Below are 23,014 nucleotides of genomic sequence, written 5' to 3' on the forward strand. Positions count from 1 at the left end.
AAATCTGTCACATAAACTGTCTGACTGCTTCTGTTTAGCAAAACCTTGCTGAGCATCAGAACCAATAAAAGTCCCCCTTTGCATAACCCACATGACAGAAGCACACCCTGTAAAACACATCAAGATGAATCAGACATGCAGCAAACAAACATGCAAAAGTCACAAAAGTGATTTTAAAATCAATCATAGATGGAGAGTGTCCCAGCCTAAGCCCACCTAACAAATAGTAAGACTCAAGAAGATTACACTACTTATAAAACAAACATAATGCAATGGACCAATCCTACTGGCAGACAAATACAATTCCTACATGCGCCTTTATATTTTAGCAAATATGTACAGCTAAATATCTATAAAAATGGGGTGCTGGAGTTTAAGAAGCTGGAAGTGATTAAACACTTGTAGGTATTTTTTTACACATGGTATACACTAAGGCAGAACTGGAAAGCAATGGATTTGTATAAAACTTGGAGTGAGATTTGCATTTGTGAGTCTTTAAATATGGTTGGTGCACCTTAACTTTCTCACTAGGTGTTGAGGTGCAAAAAACACACATTTCAAAACTAAAATGTTAGCTTTCCGGCCACATAATAAAATACAGAGAAAAAAAACTAATATGCATGTCTTGGCCAACGGTACAGCACTTCCAAATTGCAATAGAATGTAAGCTTTTGTCCAGCTTCTCAAAACATTTTAGATAGCTTGCCAATCTGCGTACACTATTCCAGACTCTGTGGTTACTCAGCAAGCAGAGTCTAAGCTAGTATCAGACTGCAAATTGCAGTCCTAAAAGGCAAACGTGAAAAACTCTCAAATAGCATTATTGGTGTTCAATTTATACAGCTCACTGTGTTTCTGATGAAACAGATTTTTTGCTTCAGATTCCATTAGCTACATCCAGTGTAAGTTTTGCAATGACCTCTTTGCCGATACTTTACGTGATGGCAGGCGGGAAATATGATGTTCCACTGTGAGTCCCTACTGCTTAGATCAATACATTTTAGAGGGTTTGGAGATGCAAAGGGACATGAATATGTGTTACATACTCCATCCTGAAGCCTCAATCTTTCAGGATGAAAGTCATGTATTTCTAGAATGGCATATTTTAAAGTAACTATAGGAGGCAGGTAATAACCAGGAAGGTCCATAAGTGTCTAGCTGACACCTAATTACTTGTTACGCCATTTATCAACTGTACAACTTTGAGAACCCAGAGAAGTAAAGCACCACCCATTGGAAGACACCCAGCTTAAGTCCCTATTCTAAGGGTTGGGTTTGACAAAAGATAGCATTAACCATACAGCAATCCCATTTCAGACACATGCAAGAAAAGAGAACACCCTCTTCAAACCCCAGTCTACTCACACCAAGGATATAAATCAATATGGCCAAGCAGGTTACCTCCAGCATAACCCCCTCCTCAATGACCACATATAAATATTATTAGCCACTAGGGTCATTATATCACTAGGGTCATTATATACCTCAAGTACAACCCCTTAATGTCAATATAAATTCAATTCAATATCAATTCTAAAATAATACCTTCTACAATGTCACAATAGGTTAATAATCCCAGAAAAATAAAAGCAATTCCTCTTCCAGAAATTACATTGAGGGTAATACAACCCTATCGTTTTATTACATCTGCTGCAATTATACCACCTCTATGTCATTTTTATACCATGCAGAGTGATAACCCCTCCACCGCACCTAATCATGATATATTAGACTGAGTAATAACCCCTCAGACTTCTCCTTATAGAACTTATAGGCCTCTTGCAACAATATAAAATTTCAGATCCACAACCAGCTGCATCTTTGCCATTTAACACACAGATACTGTCAGAGTTTACACACTGCAGGCAACGCCGAATATTCTACCTTTCTTCTTTTGTTTGGATGAAGATCGGAAAAAATAAATTCCATCCCCTCCTATTAAGGAAGCCATAAAATAAAAAATCATAATAAATAGAAAATATTGTCTTAGCCGGTAAAATAGAACAATTTGAGGAAGGTCTCCAAACTAAGAAAATTAAAAATGATCTCCAAATAACGTGGTGCCAGTTACTGGACATGGAGGATTTATTGCAATTATGCCTCATAATACACTAGATTTTAAACATTTGATGTTGACGGATAGACATACAGACTTCTAGGGAACCCTGAGTAAAGTGACTAAATCTTGCAAACCTCCTTGTAAGGGATGAGAGGAGCATTTGTATGTACTGACCATCATTCAGCAGAGTGTTTAGACCTTTATAACTAATAATGTTCTTTAACACTACTGAAGTTAAAGAGCAGCTGAATTATAAAAGAAAATAGGAATTACTACCGAAGCAATACCTTACCATAAAGACTCTTTGCATTTGTTCTTGCGGTTTTCTCTGACTTTACTGATGTCCCATCAAAATTACTGTAAGAAAAATAAAAGAAAAAAGAAAGGATGACTATAGTCTATAGAGTAAGTACAAGGGTAAGCGAAAGGTGACAATGGAGTATGGGAAAGGAGTCTATTGGGAGAGTGCAAAAGTGAAAACTTGAAAAACAGTCCATAGTGTGTGCACTAGACTGGGAATATGGGGTGACAGTTCATAGGGTTACTACAGAGTGACACCAAAATCTGCATATAGGGTTTAAACAGAATGACAGTCTATAGGATCAATGCAGGAGGACACCAGAATATGGGGTATAAATCTATAAAATGGGCCCAACATGAGCAATCTAAAGGAATAAGTTAGGGTGATACAATAGTATAGAAAGATAGTCTATACAGTGAAAGCAGAGTGACACAAGGATATGAGGTAGTAGTCTAGATGCAGAGTGACACCAAAATATGGAAATTAGGGCAACACGGTTGAATCAGTGGATTGCACTCTGGCCTTTGCAGTGCCAGGTCCCAGGTTTGAAGCTCAGCCAGAACACTCTGCAAGGGATTTGTATGTTCTCCCCGTATTTGCGCAAGTTTCCTCCGGGCACTCTGGTTTCCTCCCACATCCCAAAAATATGCGGTTCAGATGACTGGCTTCCTCTAAAATTTATAAAGAAGTATTTGGCCTATTGATTATTTCAAGGCCACATCCCCACATTTATATCATTTCAAAAACAATTATGTATGGCATTTTAATGGGATTTTTAAAGCCAAAAAAGAATTTGTATCCGTACACAATTCTGAATACTTATGCTTAAAAACACAACATTAAAACTTTCGCACCTAAAATACATGCAAACCAAGGATATTCCTGCAGGGGCTAGACATATGTCTAGATCTTTGGCAACAAATATGACATTTATGGAATAGTATTGCTGTCCCCACCTACTACCCCTCTATAGAGTGGGGTTAACATGCTGCAAGTAACAGGTTCACCTGCATTCAGATAATCAGTAAAAAAAGTTTTTCTCACATTATATATGATTATGCTTTCTGACTATAGAATTATGTGTTTTTAATTTTGATCCCAGATATACCTGTATTGTTTCCTGAAGAAGCAGCATTAGACCATGAAACGCTTAGACCATGAAACGCGTAGAAGTATTGTGGGTGTACCCCATATTTTCAGGGGGAACCCCTACAGGAATATCCTTGGTTTGCATGTATTTTAGGTGTGAAAGTTTTAGTGTGTTTTTAGGCATACGTAATAAAGTTTAAAACTTTTTTAAAAGTATTGAGAATTTTGTACAGATACAAATGCTTTTTTTGGCCTTAAAAATCTCAATAAAATGCCATACATAATTGTTTTTGAATGACTTCCTCTAAAAAATTGACCTTAGACTGTGGTAGGGACATTACAGGTAGTCCCCTTGTTCTTAAGGTTGATACTGTATGTAAGTTGGAACAGGTACATTATGTTAATAAATGCAATTAGGACAGATGTTTTTCTCAACATATTATTATGCAGTGTGTGGTGTCAGTTACTGTATAAAATCCTCACTATGAGTTAATCACAAACATGCAAAAAAAAAAAAAAAAAAAAAAAAACCTTTATGGAGTCTAGACATTCATTAACTTATGGAGCAAGCTGTGATTTGATATGCAAAAACAAACAGCTACAGAGTTTGTCTTGCTCATTAAAGAGTTAAAAGATCTTACAGATCAGCTTATAAGATTATGCACAAACCCAGCTGTGTTTAGCAAAAGATTTTTTCTGTAAGTCATGCAAACCACCCCCTGCCGCTATCAGGCCTCTGTCCTGCACACTAATAAGCAGGGAAGCCCGTTCGTATCTAGGAGTCGTCTGTCCTTAACCCGGGCACTACCTGTAGATTGTGAGCCCCTCTGAAAGACAGCTAGTGACATGACCTTGTAAAGTACTGCGTAATATGTCGGTGCCCCAGTGTAACACTGTAAAGAGACAATTATCTAATGGTTTCAAAAGTCAAGCAATAAACAAACAAAGCAGGTTACCTGAAATCTGGAGATTGATTCCCGAAGCCCCCACGATAATAATTGGATAGATGACCATTCATCATGTATTATCTACAACAAGACAAATCCTGGGTTACATTCTGTGACCCACTGCTACATGTAGACAGCATTATTTGTGACCTAGTGTTTTGGATGCAGTATAGGTACACTTCTCTAGATCTGTTATTTGCATGACCTCAAGCTATATGTTTAGGTCAATGATCTCAACACATGTACCCACAGATATGTCAGGAATGTGCAGAACCGTGTAGTTGCTCTACATTATATTCTTAGGTGGAGTGCAAAGCTCCTGAGAACAGGAAGGAAGACGTGTTTCCTTTTACCAGCCCGGTTATTATTAAGCGTACAGCCAAAAGCTACAAGTGTCCCAGTACCATGCAGAGAAATCAGGGTCATTGTGCAATGTGTCATGTAACAAAACCTGAAATGTTAGAGACGCAGGGAGAGGAGGGTGCTTCAGCATTAGAAGCTATACTGATAAAGATAGGGATTGTGCAGATATAGGCTGATTTTAAAGGCGCACACGTACTCTGATGATCCAAAATGATGGAAGAAGTATTTTTTCCCTGCGTCAGGACAGTCTCATGGCTTCCATGTCTTCCCCTTTAACATCAGTCAGCAGATGTGTTGCCACTTACAGGGGTTCTGTGATATAAAAAGAAGACAAAACCAGGAATGGTTCACTATAAAGATAAGCAAGTATTTTAAAGAAGTAAGGAAAAAAAGCAAATCTACATAGAGGAGATACAAGTCTTACAGGAGTATTTAAAAATAGACAGAAGGTGACCAAACATCATCAATGTGGTTGTATATTAATGACATGAAAAAAATATCACCTACCGCCCCTTCCACCCTTGTCTAACCCATCCAGCAGGTTTTATTCTTTTTCCTGCAAAACACAAATTCACCAGGACCACGTGCCATTATAGAGGCATTTCTTGGTGTGATGGACCGCTAACCCAGCCCCTGTGACAGTATGTACCTTATTGCCTTCTTGTGCTAATGCTACTACTAGTAACTAGGGGTGGACAAAATGGCCAAGGGGTTTAGGGGCTCCTATAGGATCATCTATAAGGTGAAGAGAATATTTATTTTTAGGCATCGTGGTCAACAAACATTTAAATAGCAAATATTGGGCTCAATTAGTATCAGAACCTCACTTCCTAGCATCACAATGCCTGCAGATACTATAGGTTTTTATCTCAAGTCATTCACAAATATTTCTTTAACTGTGACTCTTTTCCAATTACAAACTTCACTGCAGGAAAACCTATTATGTTGCAATAGGATAAATATAGTTGTAGCTTCAAGGAATACAATGTAAATAAATGTTACATTCATAACATGGTTGTAAGATGTCAGAAATATGTCATGTTTATACACACGATTTAGCAGGGAAAAAAAGTATCTGTATTATTTTTTTTTAAAACTAATATTTGCCTTTGCAGGGTTCAATGATGTCCAAAGATGAGATCTCGTTAGGATGCATTCTGCACTAGCTGTCTTCCCCTGCATAATGGGAGTCATAGAGAGTCCTGTACTGTTTGTTGTATTGTTTAACTCCCCCTACCATCCCACCGATGGACCATGCCAGTAGGGGCTTCACACTTCCAGAAGTCAGGTTCCAGAGGACCTTTTAAAGCTTGGAAGGGGCGAGGGGGGCTAAAATAAGTTGCTGTCCCCTATTTCTTCTACAGGAAGTTCCCATGCCTATGTAATGATCTGGTTTTAATATTGAGGGAGACACCCCACACACACACACACACACAACTTATTATTGTTTTATATATAACAGAATCATGTCAAATATAAAGTTTTATGATATTGTCACAGCAAAAAGTTGTACAAAATTGACTTAACCCCTTTATATAAAGTTGACTTAAAGTCCTTCTGAAAGTGTGGTTGAAATAAAATTACACGCTAGTGCAGTACTACAAGGCTTTGTATCATGTCTTTTTTTTGGTTATTCATAGCCTTTGTAACATGATTAATAATTGTTGAAAGATTGGTCAAAGCAGTGGAGACTGCAATTCAATGCTTCCAAATGTAGAAAGTATAATTTAGGGTTGAAGGAGTACTCTCCTTTTGAATACAACAATCAGGCAATTTTCAGATGGGCTGGGAGGCTGTGGTGTGGTTACTGCTTCCTCATACCTGTGAACTGCTGCTTTAGAAAACAGTGCTGAGGTGCAAGTGACTGAGCCAAAAGCTGTTCAGGGTCATTTGATCCCAGGGCTAAACCTAGTCCTTAGTTTTAAACAAACTAAAGGAAAAAAAAGGATTTAGAAATTCACACGTTTAAATAATGTAATGTAAATTAGGCAAACAGTGTGCCTAGACAGCTTAGAAAGGGAAAAGAATTTTGGGGAGCAACATGAGAAAGATCACCAGCATTAGGAAGGAGGTCCAAATTCTACTGTATAGATTATTATAAAAAAACCTCAATTAGAAAATGGTGTCCAATTTTAAAGACCTGAATCAAAAATGATCTTGGAATACTCCGTCAAAATTGTTAAACCCAACCTTTTTACACACACAGACAGAGGACAGAACCTTTGGGCCAGAAGGAAAATGGGGAGGGGATGAGGTTTCTCCCATGTTAATCTCACACTGTATATCAATATCAGCAGGGCAAACAGCTGCTTCTATGTAGGAGAGAGTCTCTTTCTGTCCCAAAGTAGGAAAGAGTCTCTCCTCCTCAGCCGTTCCCACGTAGGAAAGACATTCCATCTTCCCCCCCCCAAGGTTTTCTCAGATAGAGCTGACAGTCCCTTTTTATCTCTTCGTCTATGTAAAATGAACCATCCCTATTTTCTTCTAGTTGTCTCCATGGGTATTGATGTGTTGTATTAAAAGAAATATCTCTTTTACGGAAGACACCTGTTAATGCACAAAACACCTGACTCATCATTACTACATACGATCAGCAATTTTGGGAATGTGTATTTGTACTTAAAGAATATTAATAAATTATTTTTTTTGATTGCTTTAAAGTACACACTGATCTTGAGAGACAAAATGGTGTGTGTGTGGTTTGTGTCATTGCTGCCAGCAATGAAAGTGAATGATATTGGTCATCCTCACCTCCACACAGTCCCCGGAACCAAATCAGACCTCAGGATTGGGAGGACACAAAACACGACACGTCTATTCAATTATTTCCACATTTTTCCCATCTGTCCCCTACACTAATCAACATGTGATCTTTGTAATCTCACAGGGTAACATGTAATGGAATTCTAAAGGAGGATACTTGCTAGTCTCTCGAACGTGGTATTAAGAAGATTTCAGAGTTCAAGTGAAGGTGTTTTAGATCTAGCTGCTGCCAAGTCAGCTGCTGGACGAACACAAATTATCTAAAGCTTCTTAAGTAACACCTGCTGCGAGAGATCTATTGGAGCAGCCAGTGCCAACCTTCTTCTGAAAATAAAAGTTACCTGGCTGTAATTCTGATCCTCTAATTAGAATGCTTGAGTGACTCACCTGGAACAAGTATGCAGATAAGCAGGGTCAGAACATCTGATCAGCGTATTCATTCCAGGTGAGTGATTTGGAAAGCACAGTGGTCAGATTATCATCATTTCAACTACAAAGATATAATTTTATTCAAGATGATAAGCGCTATATCTCTCTCAGGGCAGGTATAGTTTTGGTAATGCCATGTATGGGTGCCAATCACCCAGCTAAAATATGATGTTCATACAGGAGAACATATACCAACCATATATAAGATATTACAAGAAGCTCTCCAACTCAGAATTTTTTTTAAAATACAGAAGTCCTAAAACCACCAACAAGACATGATCAGATAAATACAAGACCTCACAATATCTAGTTACAAGAACAACACCCACCCATAAACATCTAGATTAATAGGCAAAACCAGCCATGCTTCTGGAAATATCTGAAGGACAAGATCCACCCACTTAGAAACAACAAGATTAATACACGAGACCTACCAACCTTTATAAATCTATTCAAATACAAAAGAAACACACCCCTGACAATATTTTCCACATTGAAACACAGCTTGAAACTTTCATTTTTCAAAAAAGGTTAAAAACAACAGGCAAACAGAAATGCACTAAAAGAGGTGCTAATGCCAGGGAGGAACCTCTGACAGGCAGAGATGAAAGAACTGGAACTTGATGGACAGAGCGGACAGGACGACAGGAATACAAACCAGCAGTTAAATGTATTAAAATCCACAGCCTCGTATTAGATTACTCATCCAAATGTATCCTATTTTTACATTGTCCAAAACACTCATCTAAGTGTATCCTCCTTTTACATCTTCCATTGCACTATGTATTCTCCTAATGCTTTCCACTATGAAGGCCAGTGTAAGTGCAGGTAGCATTGAAGCTTTTCAGGGGAACATAGGTGTACATGCTAGGGTTACTTGACATTTACATTGTGCAATATTCCTAATAACGACTCCAGCAGATAACTTTCGAATAATGTGCTTGTTTAGGGCCCCTCCACAGTACAGAGACCACAGCCCAACATTGGAAATTGTGGGTCTGCAGGTTTATCTGTCCGTAGCTAAACAAAGATCATTACATGATGTATGAACAGAGAATCTAGAGAACACACCAAAGACACTAATGGCACCAATTTATCCAGGGAAACCAGAGTGATTGGATAAGGTTTTGTAAACCATAATACGGTTATTCGCCCGAGCAGCTTTGGTTGGCAGTGTCCACTTGTGCCCTCAAATGTAAGCAATGGCAACACAATCCAGCCATAGGACACAGTCTATTGGAAACTTTATTCCCTGTACTGAAAATCTGTCAGACATCTCACCTCCACAGACACTCTATGATTTCATATGAAATGAATAATAAATACTAAACACAAACTTACATACTAAACATTTACAAAAAAAACACAGAGAGCCTTACATCTCCGCATCTTGTAATAATAGAGATTTCTGGATGTGAAAGACTGACTGTAGCTCACAGTGATTTTGGTGCAGAATGCATACTGCCATCCCACACACTGCACAGACTTGGTTGTCCTGGATACAAGAAGAGATGGCAAAGTCTACCCTCCTCATATTGGCACCGCTGGTACAGATTACACTCACAGGGTTGAGCTGCATGCAACATAATAATGGGCCATGTCATGCAATGCAACACACAGAACAGGAGACACATCTATGATGTACAACATACTGTTCCATAATTCTTGGATATGTCAAAGAATGACCCCTACGCAGATCATGCCATGGGATACATTAAGGAGGAGAAATGGCAAAATACAACAAAATCCTCTAATGAGGGGATATGTAAAATAATGATCACACACAGATCATACCGTGCAGTACAGGAAACATATACAGCATACAACTCCCCTATTCTGGCATATGTAACATAATGACCCCCCACCCCACAGCAGCACATAGTTAATCCGTTGTAATACAAAGCAGAACAATAGAGATTTGTTCCATTGCTGATGGCGTTATTTACTTTGTAGACAGCTCCTACAGAAGATCTGTACATTCCCTACAATAATAAGAGAGTCTCATTCTATTCACAAACCCAAAACAATTCTCCAGACGCCATTAGGATGTATGTGCAGACTTTACAATGATTGTGAATAGCACGAATTCACCTGAACCTGCAGGCTTTTGAGGAACACACTGCCCCCCCCCCTCCCCTATCTATAACAAACACACACACACACACAGCCCCCTTCCATAATAAATGTGCACAATGTCCCTTCATATAACACACACCACAGTCCCAACACACTGCAGCTGCCCCTACAACACACAAACCAATTCACAAATTTACAATAATACCCCCCATCATTTAAAATACTCACACTGCTGCTATCCCTCCTATATAACACACTCCCGCAACTGCCCCCCCATATACCACACCCATGCCACTGCCCCCACCATGTAAACACACCTAAACCACTATCTCCCCCATATGAGCACACCCACACCCCTGTTTCTGCTTAAAACACCAACACTACCCCCCAATATATCATATCTACACCACTGTCAACCCCGTATATAACTCCTTCACTGCTCTTTCACCCCATAAACCTACCCACACCATTGCCCCCCCCCTCTATAAAACATACACACTATAACACCCTCCACATATAACACTTAGACACCTGCTTTCACCCTTAATAAGACAACTACAGCACTGCCACCCACCCATGTAAAACACCAAAATTGTTGCCCTCCCCATTTAAAACACACTCCTCTACCCCTACAACACACAAATACCACTAAGCCCCAATATACTCACTTACACTGCTGCCCACTGCCCCCATTATTACACATTCACACTGTTGTCCTTCCCTCCCAAAATCACAACACACTAACCTATCAAACAGCTGCAAAAAAAAAAACAAAAATCCCTCCTTACCCTAATATTGGAGCCATCACATTCATCTGTGCCACAACACCCCAAATACTGATGAGCCCAGAATGGCGCTGTGGTGTAATACACAGGATGGCACAGAGGAGCAGGTCTGTGGATTATAAGCTCAGTAATATAGCAGGACTCTGATCTCACACAAGGCTGGATTCACAGCACACTGGGCTTATTTGCAAATCATTCAAATCTCCCCTCCGCTTTCCATATCACACACTGTACCTGCCATCCGGGTCTCACAGCCCTCCAACACTAAAGACAACTTGTGTTCAGCAGCTAAACGGCAACCATTGTGTAGCCGCCTGACAGCTTATTAGTCACCATAGAAACCTTCCCAAACAAAGATGGATGCTAATTCCCATCACCAGCAACGTGTGCTGATACAACAATATCTCTGACACCAGGTCCTACATAAAATGTTATCACTTGTGCCTGCTATACAATCTCTAAGGATCCAACAATGACATATTCATCCTCCTTGGAGGTTTTCTTTCATGAAGCATTGAATCTCTGAATTGTAATTTTGCTTTTCTTTTTAGGGACATTTACTCTTCAGGGCCCATTCATACAAGCTGGTCCTTAAATAGTTAACACATGTTCTGTTGTGCGTTATTGTGTGTTGTGTTAGAGCAGTAAATTCCTTTGAATGGACTGTCAATGCATTAGGACTGTAAATTGGTCGTGTAGGATGTTTTATAAAGGAAACCACTACGCACCTGCATTCCTTAAGTGCAGAGATGTGAATGAGACCCTAACATAAATAAAACAGTAATTTAAATTAAAAACATTAAAAGAAAATACAAAAACAGGCACCCTCTTCATGTCAGTATATGGTAGATGGACTCTTGGCACCAATTGCAGCCTGCTCAGATATAGTGTATATGGTTTGGACATCTGGACAATTTTCCGGCATTCTTCATTGCTTTGTCACACATGAGTTTAATTTATTATAGCTTGCCAAGGCTGGAGAAGATATACTATCATGGAAGAACCTGGGTGATCAAGCAAATCTGGAAATGATTAAAAATCATTTTCCTTCATTTGTTTTTAATCCCAGACCTGATTCATTCCACGTGTTCTGATCACCCTGGGTCTCCCATGATAGTCATTCTTCCCCAGTCTTGAAGAACTTTAATAAATCAGACCCATAGTATTGAAAAAAGCATTGAACAGATCCACGCATTTTCAAATCCAGTCACTATTTCTCATTTGGATTGAGATCTGGACCTTGAGTTGGCTATTCTGGAGGCTTCAATGTAGTTCCTAAACCATTCGGCCCTCTCATTCACCCCCCATATTCAGAACATTTCCAGGTCCTGTCACTTTCACCTACGCAACATCTCAAAAATCCGCCCCTACCTGTCCCCTGAGACCACCAAACTCCTTGTACATGCTCTTATCGCTGCGTAATATGTTGGCGCTATATAAATCCTGTTTAATAATCAATAATAGTTCATGTGAAGAATTCTTTCTTGGGGTCATTGTACTATCGGAAGATATATAATTTCCCTATGGTTATGTTTCTTTGCAGAATACATCAGGTTTTCCTCCAGGAATTGCTACATTGCGGTGTACATATTCTACCAGCTACCCTCCCAAGTCTAATGGCTTACTTCATGGAAGCATCCCCACAGTATGAGAATATCACTACCATGCTTCATGATGCAGATGGCATGCCTAACTTTTAGCCTAAGTCAAACATTGCAAAGTGGAACCACTTCGTTCAGTGCATATTTCTGAAATACACTTTCTCCTTTACATGTCACTCCCTGCATCATTCAAATGATTGGATCTAGCTTGTGTACACTATTGGTGGATTATATTTCAACGATCGTATCGCTACAGCATGTACAGAATTGTGCACAATACGATCGTTCATATATAATCGTGCATAATTGTTGATCGGTCGTAATCATTTGTTTTCTAACAATAATTATTGTGTGTACCTAGCTTAAAGCAGCATACATTTCCCATGTGCCAATGCATGTAAAAAAAAAAAAAAAACACTAATAACATGTATGTATCAATTGTAAATATATTTTGTTCTCACTATATTATGCAGTTTTTTTAGTATGTTTTTCCCTAATAGTTAAACTCGATAGACTTTTTGTGGACTCGGTATGTGTTTTTTCAACTTGACTAACTCTGTAAATATGTAACTAACTGTAGATAAACATATCTAACTTAAGTGTTTAGGAAATTTGTTGATTATGTTCTGTATTGAATTCTAAATGAAACCATAGAACCTTCTTCCAGCTGATTTCAGAGTCTCCTGAATTGCTCTGTCTGACACACTACAGGTAACATCAAGTAAATTTAAACAGTGGCATTTTTTTGGCACTGTACAAACTGTGAAGCATCCTTCAGTCTCCCTGTTGGTGACTTCCCTAAGCCAAGTACACATGATTAATGTCACCCAAAACAATGGTTTAAGATAAGTTTCGGGTGGCAGTTTAAGAAAAATGACTGTAGAGACCTTCTGCTGAGTAGCTTGTTCTGTTTTGTGTGTGTGTGTGTGTGAAGGGGGGGACAGATAGGGCATGCCGGGATCAATAAACGACCTTTTAACCACATATAAACACCTGTACACACTGTGGATTGTGTGCAGGAGATGATCGCAAATGAATTATTTCAACGAATCGATCAAGGAAGCCTACAGCGTGGTTTCCTTTGCACAATCACTCATTTATGGTGGATGACCTGTTCCTGGCAGATAATCAGCTGCTTTCTCTGCCCTTTCCATTCGTGTACTGATCACCTCACTTGGGCTTTTCAATCACCATACACAGAGTTCAAGGTTTTGTTTTTATGGCGTAGCTGGAACCTCCAGATACATACATACATTCTTTTGTGTATGTATGTATATTACTGTCAGACTATACACAGATCACCTCTAATTTACAAAATATGTGGAAAAGAAAAAAAAAGGGTTATAATTTAGAGTTGTCATATTAAAGTAAAAAGTGTAAGTTAATTCTCTCAATTTTTAACGGAAAAACATCTGCCCCATCACTGCTTTGCTGAGGAAAATCAAATCAAATTAACTTATGTCTTTTTCTGAAACCAAAAACTTCTGAGAGGGTGAATCAGTCCGTCTATCTATGTACATAGAACACAATAGTGATTTAGAGTGTTCATAGGAGAAATCACAGCAAGACACTTCAGGAGGAAATTTCTTAATAACTTACACAGTAAGTTATTAATAATCTTAATAATAACACAGTAGGAGCGATATTTACCTCCCCAATGGAGGAGAGCAGATAGCCTTAGATGATACAATGGCAAGGAGGATAGCCTGCTTTGGAGGCTGCTGTAAGCCAGGCTTGAATAATTGATATGGAATGTGGGGCAGAGGGGTAAGAAAAGATGATAGTCAGTCTTGGCTAGTGCTTTAGGAAGGAGAATGGCCTTGACTGGCACCATGTGAAGAAGCTGAGCTTAGATGGCGGTGTATTGAGAAAGAAGAGGAGAGGTCATAAGAGGGAGAGGAATGACAAAAAAGAAGAGAGAGGCAGGCAATATAAGAGAGACGAAGAAGGTCACCATTGGAATGAGAGGCAATAGGAGTGCAAGGTAGGCTGTCCTCTGATGGCATCCAAAGGAGTCTACAAAAGTAGTTTGTGTACTGGCCCTAGTGCGAGTCCACAAGAATTAAAAGGAACAGAATTGAACCTGTAATCAATGGGGTATAAAGAAGGGGCACAGTCCTGCAAAAACAATCAGTCCACTTATGTCTGAATGAATATCTTTTGCTATCTATAGGACACTACACAGATACTTATTGAACAAATCCACATCTCTCCCCAATGGTCCATTTAGATTTTTTTCCCTACAGGGAAAAACACATATATTGAGATTTAGGAAATTGAGATTTTTGCATTAACAGATTTTTGCTGGATTCATTGGGATGAGTGTAAAATGTAAAATTAGTTATTTGAAATCCAAGGTGCTGTATTTTTTGGGGGAATTCATGAGTAAATTAGGTTGTCCCCAGTCTCCCTATTACTAGCTGAATCGGGCAAAGATCATTACAATATTTATGGTATTATTCCAAATATGGAACAGAACCAGGAAAACCACAATATAAATCCACATCAGCTCACAAAATGTCTCACCAATAAAAGCACTTCAGCTATGGCTACATTACCAATTGAACCTTTTCAACCAATTTAACCATTTGTTCATGTCAGCAGATATAAAATCAATGCTTAGGATGGGATTTTCTACAACTAGTTCCAACTTCTCAGCAGCAAGGAGATTTAAAGATCTGACCTCTGTTTACTTTAAACATATTCATCCAGAAGAGCCCAACATTGCACAGCAAAAAGCACAGATACAGTAATATTTCCCTGATGGTTAACCTTTACAAACATCGATACCAATCCTAACAATCTTTTCTGCTAGTTTATACAACAAACAATAAGAACTTACCCACCACTGACCACCAGGCTGAAACCGCAAACGTGGAGACTTTGATTACAACTAACTGACTGTAATACAATGTTCAAAGATAAAGCAACAATTTTATGACGTGGATTAGTAGAAGAGTAACCAAGGTATTTATGACTTCGGGTGTTTCAGCACTACATAGCCTATAAATCACCTGGTAGATAAAAATAGCCAGCAGATCATCATTAAATTGAGCTAGACGTGCATGTCCAGAGATTTTCTCCGTACTATATACACTATAAAAAATATTTGCATATACAGGTGGAGCTTATCCTCTAAACACAATACAGAAAGCATTCGGCACCAGGTATACAATAAAAGCATGTACATACAGAGATCATGTCCTTACAACAGCCTGCAAGGAAACATAAAAGGTAGAAGCATCTACTAAACTGCAAATGCAGCGGTCACTTCACATAGAAGGGCAGCGTGGTAGCTCAGTGGTTAGCACTCTGGCCTTTGCAGCGCTAGGTCCTAGGTTCCAATCTCAGCCAGGACACTATCTGCATGGAGTTTGCAGGCTCTCCCCCAGGTCCTCCAGTTTCCTCCCACATTTTAAAAACATGCAGGTAGGTTAATTGGCTTCCGCCTAAGAATGACCTTAGACTGTATTAAAGACATATGACTATGGCAGGGACAGTAGATTGTGAGCCCCTTTGAGGGACAGTTAGTGACATGACTATGGTTTTTGTACAGCGCTGCTTAATATGTCAATGCTATATTAATACTGTGTAGTAACAATAATAATAATTATAGGCCCAAAGAAAGGATAACCAGACTACGCTGGAGTGCAAAGATTTCCCAGATTGGTCCATATGCCAGGATACCCAAATAGCATACAGTAGATGCATCTATTTTCCTAAATAGTCTAGTTCCTGTCCTGTGGCCCCATTCAGCAAGGTAAAAGTCTTTCCGATTCCTTATTCAGATTCCGTAGCTTGTCTGGTTATCCTGTCATGTGGATTTAAGGCAAGGTGCAGATAAGGAATCAGAAAACCTCCTACTGCAGTAGATGGATCCATAACATACAATAACCAGATGGTGTATAGAAGGGAGCAAAAAAGGAAGCAGAAATCTTTACACTACCCTAGATAGGTTGACAGGATAAGCAGATGGAATACGGCAGGGTGCACAGAAGGTACCAGAAATCCCTTTCTCCCTTTCTCCTAGATAGGCCATTTTAGGTAAATATATCAGATCAAGGACTAACTTCTCCAAATACCACATGCATACCACAAAACACAGTTCATTCACAACATGTAACAGCATAAAAAATATGTAAAAGAGAACATACACTTAACCTGTCGGCTGTACAACGGTTGAAGGAATTCCACCAAGAGATTGTTGTATATCTGTGTATACAGAATGTAATCATCTGAAGAGAATAGAGTCTACATGGGAGTGGACAAGTTTCACTGAGCCATTTATGACTGCAAACACACCTAGATAAATGTAGAACACTAAATAAACCAAGTGGAACATTTTAAGTCATGAGATTATGAGTACATATAGCTATTCAGAAAGACTTTGTACCCATCCCTAGCAAATGGAAAGAGAGACAACCCAATAGTAACTAAATATAATTACTAACTAAACAATTCAAAAAATGTCTCAAAAGCCTCAATAAAATCTCATTACACACACATGCCAATATAAGAAGAATTTGCTAATATATGAAAAAATTTAGTGGAAAGCAGACGTTTCATAAAAATATTACAGTTCCACACTTCACATTATACCTTTACCCACTGGGTTTTAAATTTTCTTGGCACGTCAAGAAAGCTATAGAGGTTAGATGTAAGTTATATTCAGATTTTTCAATGGATTTTTAGATTTGTATATCTTGGTCAGTGTCCCTGCACAGGTAACTCTAAAGGCATGCACATCCAGAAAGCAGGATGGGTGGGAAAAGAGGCAAACATATCGGGGGGGGGAATAGTCATTGAAAAAAATTAACTTGCCAATCGTTTGTCCTCATGGGAGAAGCTGACCACCAGTTCTGTATGAGATTTGGACTGTTACCCCTGATGTTTTTTTGAGATATCTAGGCATAGAGGAATATCTGTCTGTAACTTTAGAGTCTTACACTGTCCTCAGATGTCCTTTGCTGCTCTGCATGTTTTATATACATTGTAGATCAAGAGGACAGCAGACTTCTGTTTTTTTTACCACACCAACCAGTCTTTCCCATTATGCCCGTTTTTTGGTATGCTTGTGGTGGAAAACCACATTGGCTGCTCCTAGGCACATAGCAAACTGCTGCTTTGAGTTTGTGCATGGTAGCAATGCGGTTCTTCCGTCAGTGGAGAAAAATCGGGAGCCAAGAACCCATAAACCTGCACAGTAATAATTGAATTTCTCTGGTACCCAGAATTCCATTTGAATGGCAGCTCTAGGAGGAAGGAAGAAACCTTCCACATCATTCACTCGAAGAGCATCCTACTTCTTCTATTGCCTAAACTACAAGATGTTGGCTCCCTACATCCCCGGATGAAGCATTCATGTGAAATGCATTTGGATAAGAGGATCATTCTCTTCTCCACTGAAACAAATCCAGCACATCTCCTATTGGTTATCTACGTGTGTGTATATCTCTATATACACACACACACACGTAGACAACTAATAATAAATAAATTGTATACTTACCAGCAACAGTATGATATAATAAAGTGGTTATTGCTTTTTGCCCATTACGTGATTGAAGACTTTGTATGAGACCACAACCAAAAAAAGCCCTACCTTTGCATCCCTATAGTACCTTTGGTTCTCCTACCCTATCAGGGATTGGTTGTATACAATGATGCCCTAAGGTAACACCCTGAAACCTCCCAAACTAAGTATAATTGAGTAAAATCAAAAGCTCAAATTGGCTTGTTGCTTTCCGGAAACACACCACAATCGGCTGTGTGCGCAAAATGGTTCCCAAAGTGGTTGGGACCCTCGACTGAATGCTGCAGTCAGCCCTAAATCTAAATTGGTTCTATCTGTTGGATTTTATGGAATTGCTGTCAGTCATCCTAGATACCAAATTTGTCAGGATGGATGTTTATTTCCAAAGCCAGCAGAAAAAGGTTTAGGGCAAAAGGTAATGAATGCATCTAAGAAGTTTAGGACAGCTGGACACCAATAGAAAGCCAGGCTTGTAAAGACTTCAAGAACTCCAGAAGACATACAAACTTTGCATTACCCCAAAACAACCAATCTGAAGTGCAGGGATGAATATGGCCTTGAACTTAGCAGACAGTTGTCTTTTGACCGCAGTACTAGATGGTGTCTAAAATGAAGCCAGAGGCTGATACAGAATTTGGGATGGCAACTTCCCTGGTTCGTGCCATGCAATCCCACGTGGAAGGTTTTACTGTGACATTTCATAGCCATCTACAACTTATGCCAACTTAAGTTACACAATCTTTAAAGAACCATGCTAAATGAATAACTAGTTTTTTAATATTCTATCATTACTGAATAGTGAACATGACCTAGCAGTGTGACAGGGTTGGTGCACAACAAGCAATGACCCCCTCCCTCTGGCTAAAGTACAGTGCTGAGGAGATTCAGAACAACTTCTCTTCTTATATAAGTCTATGAGATCTCAAAAGCAGCTTGTCAAATGCAGACACAATAAATTATGATTTCTGAAGTAGTGAGGAATGTCCAGCCATCGTGGGGATTGTAGGGTGGAATGTCCAGTCACTGGATACAACACTGACAACACAAATCAAACAGCTGAATACCTGTAGCTGGGCCTTTGGTAAAAAAAAAATGTCTCTTTATTAGAAGGGTGCCACTTACTGACAAAAAAGAACACATTTTAGAGCAAAGGACACAGGCAGGCAATTAAAAAAAAAGAAAATGAGATCACTGAGATCACAACTTCACCTCTATTAGAAATCTCCAACCAGATGAATAATAAAATGATGAGTATGGGTTGCAAAGGGACACAGCACCCTAATAGAAACAGGCAAGGATCAAAGACGGAGGTTCCAAAAGAACAGAGCGCTGACTCCCACTGGTTCTGGTGAATTAATAATGTACAGCAAACTGCAGGCTTCACTAAGAGAACAACATCACAGAATACTTATGACAAGCAGATTTAATAAGATGGAAGTAGAAGAGAAAAGGTACATCAGAACAACCATGCATAGCAGGACACAGTACAGAAAACTATTACCCTGTATTACGCAAGTGTCAGGATTAGGATGGGCACACAGCAGAGGACATTCTACATATGTTGACACACAGCCAGCCTTAGCTCTACACACATGACTACACAATGACACACGGTGTGACACTAAACAAGGCTCAGGCCACATGTGAATATAGAGGCAGGTGGGGGCCTAGGGCCACTTACCAACCCAGAAGATTGTTAGTATTCAGCACTGCGTACATAAAGTGATGCTGCCTCTTACCTGTTCCTGAAAGCGCTCATTAATCATTAATGCAGGACAGGAGTCAGAGGGTGGAGACACCAGAAACAGGGACTTAACCTGTCGCTGACTGTCAGTTGCATCCACAGCCCGACTGTCATTCCTAAAACTTGCTTAAGGCTTGTTTAAAGCTACAACCAGAATTCCCATTAGGATCTGTGGTCAGAAACTCCATATTGCAGTTGAGTAGCATTTTAAGAAAGCTGTTTGAATCTTATTAAATCCTTTGTAAATACCTGCTGAGTACACTGCTCCATGGATGAGTGCAATGTTGCAGAAGAACACAAGCTGCCAGAATATGTTGCCTGATGCATTCTTCCTTGAAACCAGATTTACAAAACAAACCTAACTGGTGCTATGGTCAGCTAATTCGGTCTGTATAGGGGTCATTTAAAGTTTTGGTAAAGCAAGATTTTGTTTAGTTAACAAACCAATCACATGTGCAAATAAATGGCCTTTCCATGGGTGAGGTTGGAATCTCATAACTCTGCTCTTCCTCCTATTCATGTGAACCTGCTCTTTGTTTACACTCAATATTACAAGGCCAGGCCAGGTCACCGCTGAGATAGGGAAGCAAGGGCACGCTGAGCTTGTAACTCACTGCTGGGATGGAAGAGCAAGGGAAGCTGAGCTACAAATCCACTCCTAGCAGAGACAGAAGTGGGGAATGGTTTGCTTGTTAACTGCTGGGAGTAGAGTGCAGGGGGAGCTCAGTTGCCAACCCAGTGCTCAAGGGAAGAGCAGGGAGAGCTGAGCTGCCACCTGAGTTTTTGAAGCTGAGCTGCCACCTGAGTGATATGAAACTGAGCTGCCACCTGAGTGATATGAAACTGAGCTGCCAACTGAATGATGTGAAACTGGCTGCCATCTAAGTCATGTGAAGTTGAGCTGCCACCTTGCTGAAGAGGAAGAGCAGGGGGAGCTGAACTGCTCATACAAGGGGAAAGCTGAGCTGGCAACTTGCTGCCAACTTGCTGCCTTAAGAGTAGAGAAGGGTGAGTCGAGCTGCTAACTGATAGAAAGGGAGAGCTGAGCTGCCAACTTACTGCCTAGTAGATGGAGCATGGGGAGCCTGGCTGCCAAATTGCTGATCAGAGGGGAGAGCTGAGTTGTCAGCTTACTGGAGGAAAAGCAGAGCAGAGCTCCTGAAATAAAAATTGTTTAAAGTGAATTATTATCTGCTGGTACAGAGGTCAGGCTTGTTTTAAAGAACTAACATTTTTTTGTAAATAACATCATTGCAGTGTATTATTATACTGCATATTATACTGCATAGGTTAATTACCTCTAGTGCCCCATGGATCGCAAACAGGACAATTCCATGCGAATCCTCCAGTTAAAATTTCCTCCTGTTGAAATTGGTTTGCCGAAATTTCACGAAACCATTTGAAGTTCAAAGAAATTTTCGCGAAAACCAGAGGCATTCTCGCTCATCCCTAGTGATGAAAACACAATGGAAAAAGAAAGAGAATGCTTTATAGTAAATTATTAGGTTTACATAGACTTTAAAGCTCATTTTTGAATTGTCAAAGAATAGCTAAACTTATCAACCAAAAAAATCAATAAAAAGTTGCAGATTACCAGTCCTTAGATGTATACCTGTTGATCTTGCCAGTAATTAAATCCTTGCGCTTCCTGTAATTTGAAATCAAACAAATGTTATCTTATTTCTGTAAACTACTATTCCCCCCTTACTCCTATGCAATGGAGATGAACACTGACAGACAAGTTTGAAGTCAAGCCTGAGTAGAAACCATGGCTTCCTTTATATTAGAGTTTCTCACTCAGGGTTCCTCCAGAGGTTGCTAGAAGTTCCTTGAGCAATTTGTCCCTCTCAGGTCAGTTTAAGTGACACCAATGATCTTTTTAGCTATCTGTAAGGTGGGTGACATTTCTCCCACTGGCCAGCAATGTAAGAAGCATTCTTCCCACTGACCACCTATGTACTGTGTGCTGTGGGTATAATAATTATAGATTAATTATAGATTCATGTTAAAAAAGTTGAGAAAGTCTCTCTATAGGTATATATATATATATATATATATAGAGAGAGAGAGAGAGAGAGAGAGAGAGAGAGAGATAGAGAGAGAGAGAGAGAGACTTTTAAAAGGGGGGATGTTAATTGTGGAATGGAGGGGGATGTTCTTTCTGGAATATAACATATTTACCTGTGTGTTTGCAGTCTTGTCCTTGAAGTCCCCTGGGGCTGCTGGGAATAAATGAACTCCTATGCATATCTAATAAAACAGAATGTGGTCATTAAAACAAAGCTGGAATCTTTCTGCCTCCGGAAACATACAATTTTTCAAACACATAACAACCAAATCCCATGAATTGTAAAGTATGGCCTGTGCCTGTCAGCTGGTAGCAGAACGATCTATAGGTTGCAGGAGTCATAGAGTTTGGTTGGTGACCATGCTATAGCAGGAATTGGTACCATTTTGGGCCAAATTATTTCTGTTTTGTACACAAATTATTGCTATATGTTATCTTGAGCTGGGACTGATGGCGTTACCATGGAAACCCATCTTCAACAGACGTGAATGGAAAAGTTATGGAAAGATTCTATTAACAGAATGTTATCACCGCCCCCTCCTCCTCACCACCCGCACCACTACTACGGCACCATGGAACAGATGGCGCCAATGGGAGGGGGATGGTTTTAATTTATGTCGGGGAATAGATAGAGAATGGTACCCAGATATTATACAGAATATATCAGACTTTTCTGATTGGATAGAACAGATAGGTAGGGACATTTTTGATTGGTGGAATACAGAGGAGGAGACATTTCTGATTGGTGGGATGGAGATAAGGAACATTACTGACTTGAGGTCTTGGGCTGGGTAAACGATGGAGGGAAGGGGGGTCTGTGGTTGGGGTTTATGGAGTATATTGAGGTCTATAGCTGTATCTGCAGGATACACTGGAAAGGGGTCCCTGGCCAATATCAGTGGGGTATATTCCAGGGTCTATGGCTGTGGTTAGCAGGGAACATGGAGGTGAAGGATCTTTGACTGTGGTCATTGGGGTTTATTGATAGGTCTCTGACAACATTGGGAGTTTTCTAGCTGTAGTGGATGAGTGGATTACAGAGATCTATGGATATGGTCAGTGGGGTACATTGGCGGGTGTTAATGCTGTTGTGTGGTTGTTGGGGTATTTTACTGAGGGGGCCTGTAGCTAAAGTTAGTGGGGGTCTCTGGGGTCCGTGCAGTACTCTCAGGGGTTTCAGGCTGTGATAGGTGGGATAGATTGGGGAAGCAGGTCCCTGTTGGGTATGGTACATTGAATTGTGGTAGATTGGGGGG

General features: G+C 39.7%; 1 protein-coding gene across 14 annotated transcripts in view; it reads right to left on the minus strand.

Annotated features, from left to right (window-relative positions):
• The window catches only part of EPS8 (EGFR pathway substrate 8, signaling adaptor), a 42,647-nt gene extending 21,542 nt beyond the window's left edge, over positions 1–21,105 (minus strand). For 7 of the 14 annotated variants that reach the window (XR_011919303.1, XM_072399866.1, XM_072399865.1 and 4 more), the window contains exons 1-4: positions 16,568–16,715; positions 4,956–5,071; positions 4,406–4,477; positions 2,352–2,416 (exon numbers count right to left, since the gene is read on the minus strand). Coding sequence is in view for 13 of the 14 variants with exons in the window: in XM_072399866.1 (XP_072255967.1) it covers positions 2,352–2,416; positions 4,406–4,470 (130 nt within the window). In the remaining variant the exon portion in view is untranslated. Of the gene's footprint in view, positions 1–2,351; positions 2,417–4,405; positions 4,478–4,955; positions 5,072–9,330; positions 9,356–10,815; positions 10,958–11,046; positions 11,125–15,255; positions 15,277–16,567; positions 16,716–19,627; positions 19,653–19,685; positions 19,715–20,988 lie in introns of those variants that run through there. The other 7 variants (XM_072399861.1, XM_072399862.1, XM_072399856.1 and 4 more) reach the window with 7 other exon arrangements.
• Positions 21,106–23,014: the final 1,909 nt, after the last annotated feature.

The sequence above is a fragment of the Pyxicephalus adspersus genome, chromosome 2 (assembly GCF_032062135.1).
Source record: "Pyxicephalus adspersus chromosome 2, UCB_Pads_2.0, whole genome shotgun sequence".
NCBI lineage: Eukaryota > Metazoa > Chordata > Amphibia > Anura > Pyxicephalidae > Pyxicephalus > Pyxicephalus adspersus.